The 11,370-nt window shown below is 36.4% G+C and overlaps 1 protein-coding gene across 2 annotated transcripts in view; it reads right to left on the bottom strand.

Moving 5' to 3' along the window:
• Positions 1–1,964: 1,964 nt before the first annotated feature.
• The window catches only part of AAED1 (AhpC/TSA antioxidant enzyme domain containing 1), a 12,263-nt gene continuing 2,857 nt past the window's right edge, over positions 1,965–11,370 (bottom strand). Inside the window, exons 3-6 of one of the 2 annotated variants that reach the window (XM_003795028.3) lie at positions 9,778–9,831; positions 9,489–9,594; positions 4,849–4,980; positions 1,965–2,361 (exon numbers count right to left, since the gene is read on the bottom strand). In XM_003795028.3, the coding sequence (XP_003795076.1) occupies positions 2,234–2,361; positions 4,849–4,980; positions 9,489–9,594; positions 9,778–9,831 (420 nt within the window). In that variant the 3' untranslated portion in view covers positions 1,965–2,233. The remainder of the gene's footprint in view (positions 2,362–4,848; positions 4,981–9,488; positions 9,595–9,777; positions 9,832–11,370) is intronic. The other variant, XM_023516254.1, reaches the window with a different exon arrangement.

Below are 11,370 nucleotides of genomic sequence, written 5' to 3'. Positions count from 1 at the left end.
TAAGAATAATTATGCTCTTTGTATTTTTTGCATAGAGAACAATGTTGGTGTGATTATGTGTGATTTCACATATATAAAAGAAGTCTTGTAAGTGGAGTAGCTGGGCCCAAGGACATGCACATTTAAAAATTTGTTAGTTATAATAACTAAAACTTGTCATATGTGCCAGAAACTTGCTCTTGTTTTGCTAAAATTGCTTTCAAGAGAAGTTGGACTATACTCCACAGCAGTGAATGTTTTTTAGTTCCTATTTCCTTATCTCAGCAACATAACAATTCTCAAATTTAGTTTTTGTTAATTCTGAAATATATAAAAATTAGTTTTCCTATTTTGAGTTATTTTTATGTTTAAGAGTCATCTGTGTTATTTCCTGTAGTCTTCTCTGGTTGGTCTTTTTATGAACAGTTAAAGAAAGTGACCCTTTGTGGCATGTATTTCTTTTTCTTTCCAATTTCTTTTTTCATGCAGAAATTTCTTATTTTTATGTAGGCAAACTTACCAATTCTTTCACTTATGTATATATTTTTTGGGAGGTCTTTCCCATTCAAAGAGTATAAATCTCAAAAATCATGAAAAAAAGAAAAAAATCTGCACATATGTGGATCCACATGGCTTAAACCTGTGTTGTTCAAGGGTGAACTATACATATGATTCAGAAGTTAAAATATATAAAAAATTATAAAATATAATGTATAAAATCAGCAAAGGAATGTGGGTCACCAGTCTTTCTTTACTACACAAAATAGCACAAAATAGTTTTATTTTAAATTTTTTGAAAAATTTCATTTTTATTAATTAAAAAAGTCATAGAGACATAAAAATACATTGAAGTATTTAGATACATTAAATATATTTTTGTGACTTCATATGCTTTATATAAAAGTATTCAAAGCAGTATTATACTTGCTAATAATTACAAATATTTTGAATTTGACTTTTCATCAGAATTTCTGAGATATTTTCCAACAAAACATATTGAACTTCCAGAAAAATAAAGGATGACAATAGGCCTCTAAATAAGAACAATTTTGGGGTGAGAAATAGTAGTTGTCTAGGAATGTACAACCAAACTTCAGGGTGCATTTAAATTACAAAGTCTTGAATATTTAAACAATTCTTAAAATTCCCTTTCAAAAAGCATACTGAACATATTTAAATATGTATCTTAAGGATCTAAAACAAATATTTTTATACATGGTTGCCTCCCCCTCAAAACCTAGTGAAATAGATAGTGGATATGTAGTAACAAAGTGACAAGGTGCTTTGGACGCTAACCATATGTGAGAGAGGTTTGCTATGCCATACTCCCTAAAAAAAAAGCAGTTAGGTTGGAAACATGTACTACAGTGTAAATAATGTGCACTTTTTCTTTCTTTCTTATTTTTTTTTTGAGACAAGGTGTAAAGCTGTCACCCTGTGTAGAGCGCCATAGTGTCACAGCTCACAACAACCTCAAATTCTTAGGCTTAAGTGATTCTTTTGCCTCAGCCTCCCAGGTAGATAGATAATCTGCACTTTTGTGGAGGCTGTTACGTAGGAAATAATTGTCATATAATGTTTAACAATCTTTTTCTGGCACCAAAATATCAATCATGCTTGTTACAGAATAGTTGGGAAATATAGAAAAGTATGAAAAAGAAAATAAAAACACCTGTAATCTTACCTACTGGCAACATTCTGGTGTATTTATTTCCTTTCTTTTAAACATATAAAAATTCAAATATATACATATAGAAATGTAGGTATATTGTTTACAGAACTAGATATCTTGCTTTCTTCATTGAATAAAATGATCTTGAGTTGCTCTCTTCCCTTGGATACTCTTCAATTGATAGATGATTGTCAAGTGGCAAAAAAAATCTTTCATTGAATGTATATACCATGATGTAAAATAATTTTTAAAATGGCATTTATAATTTTAGAGCTTTTAAAGTTACATTTTGTATATTTATTTGTATTTTTACAGCTTTTAGTTTTATTTTGTGTATTTTCTATATTGATACTTGTTTTGCATAAAATTATGAAAGCTATAAACTTAGAAATATATATCACATTTTTGACAACTGATGCTTCTCTGCATACAATTCCACCAGTACATGGTCTCTTTATGTTTTCATAACCCCTCAAAGGCTAGGCAGGGCCACCAAGGTAAACACTGCACAAGAATACTACACCCCAGCATTTAAAGCCCATTCCTGAGGGTTCATTCAAAAGCAATGCACTCCATATTAAGTCACACATGGATAACTGCAGGTCTGCTTGTGAAGTTCACTTGCTGAACTCCTACAAGCTGTAAAACAGAGTTTATGGGTTTGTGATCCAACCTATTCCTGTCACGGTGTATAAAATGGATGTTGTTACCTAGAAGAATAAGAATAAAAAGCTGAGGCATGTAAAGTGTTATTCATTAGATTTATTGCTTACTAGAATCAAAGAAGCTTTTCACCTTTCAATTAGTCCAAATGGAAAAATTAATTTCCTGAGGTATATTATATTCCCTGTATAATGCCATAATAGTTTTTAATTAAATAAACCATGACAAGCATTATGATTAAATAAGAGTGATTACTTAATGTTTATGAAATCTAAGGAGAAAGATTCTTAAATTATAACCTTCTGTTAAGTTTTATTTAATATAAGTAAATAAAATGTCCTGTCAGAAAGGCAGAATATAGAACTGATATAGACATTAAGTGGGACAATCACATCTGTTTCATGAACATAATAATGGAATAAATCACTTGCTTCAAAGAATGCATTTCCAAATACTACTTAACAGGCTGTCTGTATTATATCCATAGTCCAAAAGAGGCTCAAAAATAAGGCATTAAGACAATCACTTACAATACATGTTAGATGTCCACAATCTTTATATCTGCCCAAATAAAATAAGTCCTAATTTATCTGGTTTCTATTTACTTTGATCCTTGGACTCAAGATCAGGATTTTAATTTAAAACATTAGACCAAGTAAGTACTGTAAAAAACATGTTTTCTGCATTGTATTCATATGCCATCTATAGTACTTACTAGGTTTAATATCGTAGATTAGCTAGTATCAAATAAGGCAAAATGAAATACTGGGTTAACCATGATACAAATTTGTGTAATAAGTACACCTAGCTTTTTTCCTTAGATGAGCTGCATTTTTTTCCAACAGGTAGTATCAAAAATGTCCTCCCTAATAAGTACAGCAGGCCCTCAGAATCCATAGGTTCCACATTAGCAGATTCAACCAACGTACCAAAAACATGGAGGAATAAAAAGGATGGGTATGTTTGTCCTAAATTGTTACAGACATTTTTTGTCATTATTTCCTAAACATATAGTATAAGAACTATTTACTGAGTGAGGTATTTATACTGAGAACATTTATACTGAGAGAGGTATTCTAAGTAATCTAGAGATGATTTAAAGTGTTTGGGAAGATGTGCACAGGTTACATGCAAATACACCAGTTTATATAAGGGATTTGAGCCTGGTGTGCCAGAACCAATTCCCCATGGATACTGAGGGATGACTATATATTCCCAACATGGCATAGAAATGATACCCTCCATGTGCTCTTTATTCTTATGTAACTGAGGAGTGGCCAATGATTCAGAAACATGGAGATGAGGAACACAAGCAATAACCCCTTCCAGGTCTGAGGATAGAAAAATGTCTTTCAAAACTATGGCTCACTGTCATTCTGGGTTAATTTCTCCTAAAACAGGGCTTCTTTTTAAGCTAATCTAACTGGTGTAAATTCACAAGAGGGAGGGAAAGGGAGCTCTTAGCTTTAGTGTTCCAGCTACAAAAAGCCAAAAAGCTGACATTAGGCCAAAATCTTCTTTCTAAAGATTTCCTTTTAAAAATCTGGAATTTGTGAAAATAAATATTAATTTTTTAACTCTTAGAAGCTATGCTCAAGAATGTGGGTCATTTTAAAGAGGAAGAACCAAGAAAAATGAGCTTACAACAGAGGGATTTAGGTTTTTTGGCACTGTCCTATACAGCTGTCTGTCTCCTCCTGCAATACTTAAACATAGTAGGGATCTAATATTCAACATTTGGCACAGTGGAGCCAAAGGAATGTCAGGTGGTCCAAGCTGATCAATAGTGCTGTTAACAGTACATGCCCTCAGGCTCTGTGCCTGTAGCTCAGCAGCTAGGGCACCAGCTCCATATACCATAGCTGGCGGGTTTGAACCTGGCCCAGGCCTGCCAAACAACAATGACAACTACAATAACAAATAGCTGGGTGTTGTGGCAGGTGCCTATAATCCCAGCTACCTGGGAGGATGAGGCAAGAGAATCACTTAAGCTCAAAAGTTTGAGGTTGCTGTGAGCTGTGAGGCCATAGCACTCTACCAAGGTCGACATAATGAGACTGTCTCAAAAAAACAAAACAAGAAAGTACATGCCCTCAATCTAATACTCACTGAAAGAGCTATCCCTGGCACTTGACCTACCTTCTGATGCTGAGCAAATCTCCTAGTTTTGTTAGATATAAATAACTAGGTAATCTTATTAACAAAAGGAAACTGCGTGATGATTTTCCCCTACTCAGAAATGTTCACTTTCACGGAACTTATTGAAGAGTGTTCCAAGTCATCAATCTACAGTTGACTCCCTACCCCAAATGCCTGAAATCACTCAGGCACAAAATGACAGGTACATTTAGCAAATAAACTGACATGAAAATACCCAGAAGCCTTTAAAAATAACACATGCATGCCGCAAAAGCACAACGTCCTGACTGCTATGCTGAGTTGTACATAGCATCTATTTTATGAACAAAGTGGTAGCCTCTGGGCTTATAAAAAGCATAAGAAGCGCACTGCTGTCCCTGGACTTTGATGCTTACCTGGACCTAAAATGAGGGTTCCGCCTTGCTGAGCTGGATCTCCTTGAAAATCAAAGAGAGGGCCAGTCACTGCCCTCCATAGGCTCCGAAGGCTTCCTGAGAGTAGATTTGACTTTATGTGGGGGCTCTGTCCTGAAATATTAAAAATTGTCTTTACTTTTTATTTTTTTAATTTTATTTTTTTCAGACAAGGTCTCACTCTGTTGCCCATGCTAGAGCACAGTGATATTGTCATCACAGTTCACTGCATCCTTGAATTTCTGGGCAGATCCTCCTGCCTCAGCCCCCCAAGTAGCTATGTCTACATGTATGTGCTACCACACCTGGATAATTTTTTTGTTTTTTTGTAGAGATTGGTTCTCACTGTTGCCCATGCTAGTCTCGAACTCCTGGACTCAAACTATACTCCCACTTAGGCCCCCACAAGTGCTAACATTACGGGCATGAGCCACAGTGCCCAGAGGAAAATTGTCTTCAGATGTTATCTTTTTATATTTGATTAGATAATAAGAAGATAGTGTATTCCTGGGAAACACTATCTTTCTTGTGTCTCACTTACTTTCTACTTGTCTTTTTCTCCCCCTTCCTTTAAAGAATGATTTCTCAATCTTTCTCTATTGAGGTTTTTGCCCAGGATCACTTTTGTACTGGGTAATCTAGGGTGTTTACCAAATTATGACGACCAAAAATGTCTCCAAGCACTGCCAAACTTCCCCCTGGGGGAAAACGGTAAATATCCCAATTGAGAACTACTTCTTTAAAGGAAGTAATGATAGATCATTTTCTGCCACAGGTGCTTTCCATTTTAATTCCCTACTTAGACTCTCTAGTCTCTTACCTACCAATAGCTAGCTATATTATTTTTCAAGAGACATGTGGCACAGACTGTTATATGTTGGTCAAAACCTGTTTCTTCTTTCTGGGCCCACAGCTAGCCCTATATTTCCCAATCTTCCCTGCAGTGAGGTAAGGCATGTGACTGTGTTCTAGATGATGAGTGAAATGATGCAAGCTGCTTGGGGGCCATGCTCCTAAGACCCTTGCACAAGTAATTCTCCAGGTTCCTTCTACATTCTTAAAAGGTTTAGGTGGAGAATGGTAGAGCAACAAGGGGCCTGGGTCCCAGAATTGCTGTCTAGAAAAATGGCACCCAGATACCATTCTTGAAATTTAAAATAAAAAGAAATAGCCTTCTACCATGTCATACTTCTGAGATTTTGGGGTTTAGCTGTAACAGCAGCTATCACAGGTACTTTTCTATATTTCCTTGGCTGTCAGTTTTCTATTTCTGCTCTCACAGTAACTGATCCTTCATTTCCACTCCCTTGAAGCAAAAAAAAAAAACTGAGTCTCTACTCTTCTAATAACTTAATTTTCCCTTGTAGTTGCCTTTTTTTTTTGAGACAGAGTCTTGCTTTTTCACACTTTTTCAAGTGCTGTGCAGTCTATAGCTCACAGCAACCTCAAACTCTTGGGCTCAAGCAATTCTCTTGCCTCAGCCTCCCAGAGTAGCTGGGACTATAGGTGCCCACCGCAATGCCTGACTATTTTTAGAGCTGAAGTCTTGCCCTGGCTCAGGCTGGTCTCAAACCTGTGAGCTCAGGCAATTCACCCACCTAGGCCTCCCAGAGTGCTAGGATTATAGGCATAAGCCACCGCACCTGGCCCTATCCCTGCCATTTATGTCTTTAGTTTTTTATTTTGATGACCATGCAATCTTTGATTTGCCTGATTTCCTAATATTTCCAAATACTTACTACTTCCCTTAATCGCTCCTGCTCTTTTGTTTCTCTCACATTTACACTAGAACACACTCACACCACCAGGAAACAAATACAGGCTCAGTACCTTAGAGACATGAGTAAAGGATTAAATTTTACTTTCTTATAACTTTCTTCTATCTCTAAAATAAATGTTCAGAAATCCAAACTATCTCCAGAAATTCAAGTTGACAGAATTTACAACCTAAACATAAGTAAATTTTACTGTCAAGCACAATCTAATTTTGCCAGCTTGAATTTAGTTCATATGTGTAAAACTTGTGCTGTTCTTCCATCTTCTACAAACCAACTGTACCTAATAGTTTTATTTCTTATTCTTTATCTTTATAAGTGGGTATGATAATTTAAAATTATAATGTATAATGTATTTTCAGTACTTTAGTTTTATATTCTCAGACTGATTCTGAGATTTATGCTTTATGCTTTTTCACAGAGGAACCTTAAAAAATTATTGTATGAAAACAGTACTTTGTTTGGCAATATAGTGCTTTAACACAGGTCAAAGCAGGTAAAAAGATATGAATATATTATATTATAATTACAAGCATATACTTGGTTTAGAAGTCATCTCTTCTCTTTGCAATTTTCTATCTTTACTGTGACAATGAATGGTGAGGTGTTATTAAACTGAAATTCACAATTTATATCTGAAGTGCTGATAGACCACTGAGACTGTTACAGCACATGAAAATAGTGTACAAGAAGTAAGGTGAATGCTGCAATCACCTATACTAAAGAGAGAAAGAGGAAAAAAAGAGCAAACTGTTAATGCCAGCTGATTGTTATTTCAGGTTCTTTTTTTTTTTTTTTTGAAACAGAGTGTCACTTTGTCACCCTCTGTAGAGTACTGTGGCACAGCAACCTCCAACTCTTGGGCTCAGGCAGTTCTCTTGCCTCAGCCTCCAGAGTAGCTGGGACTACAGGTACCCACCACAATGCCCAGCTGTTTTCAGAGACAGGGTCTCACTCTGGCTCAGTCTGGTTTTGAACCTGTAAGCTCAGGGCAATTCACCTGCCTCGGCCTCCCAGAGGGGTAGGATTACAAGCATGAGCCACTGTCCCCAACCCAAGTTCAGATTGTTTTCTTTAAAAACATCAGTAAAGGGATCATGGAAGCCTCTTTTATAAATAGCTCCCTGATCCATCCCCTTCTCTCCATCTCCACCTAAGAAGATGTTTCTTTTCATCCTATAACTGTACTATCAGCCTTATGAAAACATCACTGGCTCTGGACTGGCCTATCCCTGCTCCACACTGGTTAGATGACTATCTCACTTCTCTGCTTCAAATACTTATATGACTTGTGTGACTCCCTCCAGAATAAATCTCAATTCCCTGGCATGTCACCCCAGATTCAACATGAACTGGTCACAACCTATCTCTGGCTCACATCAATTCCCCAACTGGTTCTTAGACTCCAACCAGAGGCAAGGACCTACACTTTTCCAGAGGAGGTACATTTTTTCATGGCTTTGTGCTTTTGCACATGCTACTTTCTGTCTGAAGCACCTCCCCCCACCTTCACTTCACCCAGCTAACTCCTTTAAGAGTGAGCTGAGACTTCACCTCCTATGAGAAACCTTCCCAGATCCTTCCCTCAGCTTACATTTCTAACATAGGAATTCCCAGCAGGTGCTCTCCTCTATCATAACCTGTCATAGATGTTCTTGTCTGTCTGTCTGTCTCCCAGAGTAGATGACAAACTCTGCATGGTGGAACTGTGTATTTATCACTGCCTTTCTGGGAGCATCCAACACAGTGAATGTCACAGACAAAAACTTGATAGTATTTGTTGAGAATGACTGACTTGAGTTTGAGTTGAGTTCTCTTAGCTGCCATATCAGAAACACACATACACAGTTCAACTGAAGTTTTATAAACTGGATTAATTACAAGGAATTGTGGTAAGGGTAGGGAATATAGATAACAAACATGAATAAACACTAAACTCACCAACTAACTGTACTACGTGGCCACCTTAAGTGCAACAACAGAGTATATAATTAAGTACAAGGTGCTATTAAAGTGAATGACAGGGCTCAGCACCCATAGCACAGTGGTTACAGTGCCAGCCACATACACAGAGGCTGGCTGGTTCGAACTTGGCCAATACCAGCTAAACAACAATGACAACTGCAACAAAAAAATGGCTGGGCACTGTGGCAAGCGCCTGTGGTCCCAGCTGCTTGGAAGGGTAAGACAAGAGAATTGCTTAAGCCCAAGGGTCTCAAGTTGCTGTGAGCTGTGACACTGTGGCATTCTACCAAGGGTGACATAGTGAGACTCTGTCTCAAAAAAAAATAAAATAAAGTGAATGACAGGAGAAATTACTCCTGCTTAAAGAGCAACTGAGAGCCCCTTGAGTTAGTTGATTTCAAATGATAAGCGGGACTTCCTCAGCTGAGGAAGATGGAATATTTAAAGCCATGGCAGTGAGGTATAAAAATATGTAAACTTAATATTGTTTTCTTCTAATTATATAAGTAAAATATACTCACGAAAAATACAAAAGTGAATTTCATGACTCCCATACCCTGCAGTATTTTTAAGTACCTTTTTCATTACACATACACACACACATACAATAGGTCTTTTTGAGAATCATTGTTGTGAAAAAAAAAATTTTATTTGCTGAAACCAAACTGAGAACATTGTTCTGCAGCTTGCTTTATTCATTAAATAGTACTTCGCCAGCAGCCTTTCATGTCTTTACACTTAGAAAATGGATCTTCTGCAGTCTAGTGTATCTGGACCACTTAGCAGAATCAGCCTGATTTATGAATTCTCCATTTCCCTATGCATGTATATGTAAATGTGAAAATACACCAGCTTTTTCTATCCAGACATGTTATATCTTACCTGCGGAAGCAAGCTCTTCACCTCTTTTCATTCCCAATTTTTTATAAATTTCTCTCTCGGGATCAACATAGATTTCATGGGAATAACCAGTCAGTTTGCAAAAAGGCTGAAAAGAGAGATTAGTTAGAATTTTCATAAGAACAAATGAGAGAAAAGTCATGATCATCTAACTTCACTCAGTTTAGCTTACATTTAGTGGCTTAAATAATGTAATTTTTACATATGAAATATTTTCCCAATTTACTATATTTACTAGATGTTTCAATTTCCCAATTTACTAGATGTTTACCTCAATGTGATGGTAGGATGACTGTCCAATCACTATAAGGGTGACATCTGCTTCCTTAAATGAAAAAAAGGACATGTATATATTAGAAATTATACATTTTTTAAACAACTTTCCTATTCTAGCTCTTCTGTTTCAATCTAATGTCACCTATAGGCTTCTAGAAGAATGTAATAAATAGCAAAATTGTGTGAGTCAAAGCAAAAAAAAAAAATGCATGGTGAAATGTTTGATTAGTTCAGATGATTCTTAAGTAAGGTTCTTCAGATAATTTTTAAGACTTAAACATAAGACCTGAAACATGAAACTACTAGAATAAAACACAGGGAAACCTATACAACATTGTATGGGCAATGATTTCTTGGATAGGACAACAAAAGCAAAAATATACAAATGGGACATCAAACCAAAAAGCTTCTGCACAGCAAAGGAAATAATCAAGAGTGAAGAGACAGCCCATGGATTGGGAGAAAATATTTCCAAACTATATATCTGGTAAGGGTTAAATGTCTAAAATATATAAGGAACTCAGGCAACTTAATAGTAAGAAAATAACCTGACTAAAGAATGAGCAAAGAACATCAATAGTCATTTTTCAAAAGACATACAAATGGCCAAAAGATATATGAGAAAATGTTCAACATCACTAATCATCAGCAAAATGCAAATTAAAACCACAATAAGATACCCCTCACACTTGTTAAGATGAACAAAAGGTGAACAATAAGAAGCACTGGTAATAATGTGGAAAAAAGGGAACCATTATACACTGCTCGTGGGACTATAAATTAGTGCAGCCATTATTGAGACTAATGTGGAGATTCCTCAAAAAATTAAAATAGAAGGCCCAGTGCAATGGCTCAGGCCTGTAATCCAAGCACGCTGGAACACTGAGGCAAGGGGATTGCTTGAGCTCAGGAGTTATAGACCAGCCTGAGCAACAGCAAGACCCTGTCTCTACCAAAAATGAAAAACTGAGGCAAAAGGGATCACATAAGCCCAAGAGTTTTGAGGTTGCTTTGAGGTATGATGCCATAGCATGCTACTGCGGACAACTCAGTGAGACTCTGTCTCAAAAAAACCCAAAAATTAAAAATAGAACTAACATATGATCCAGCAATCCCACTATTGGATATTTAATGCAAAGAAAATGAAATCAATATGACAATGAGATATCTGTACTCCCATGTTTCCGATAGCATTATTCACAATAGCCAAGATCTAGAAGCCAAGTGCCCATCAATGGGTGAATGGATAAAGAAAATGTGGTGCAATAAACATTCTGGTACATATGTCTTTGTTACAATGTGATTTTTGGTCTTTTGGATATATACCTAGTAGAGGAATTGTAGGATCTAATGGCAGGTCTATTCATAATTGCTAAGTCATGGAAGAAACCCAAGTGCCCATCAACCCATGAATGGATCAATAAATTGTGGTATATGTACACCATGGAATATTATGCTGCCTTAAAGAAAGATGGAGACTTTACCTTTTACATGTTTACATGGATGGAGCTAGAACATATTCTTCTTAGCAAAGTATCTCAAGAATGGAAGAAAAGGCTCGGCGCCTATAGCTCAACTGGCTAAGGCG

The sequence above is a fragment of the Otolemur garnettii genome, unplaced genomic scaffold (genome assembly GCF_000181295.1).
Source record: "Otolemur garnettii isolate 467f Iridium unplaced genomic scaffold, OtoGar3 scaffold00088, whole genome shotgun sequence".
Classification (NCBI taxonomy): Eukaryota; Metazoa; Chordata; class Mammalia; order Primates; family Galagidae; genus Otolemur; species Otolemur garnettii.
The sequence above is the reverse complement of the archived record's forward strand: the minus strand, read 5'-3'. Positions and strand labels throughout refer to the sequence as shown.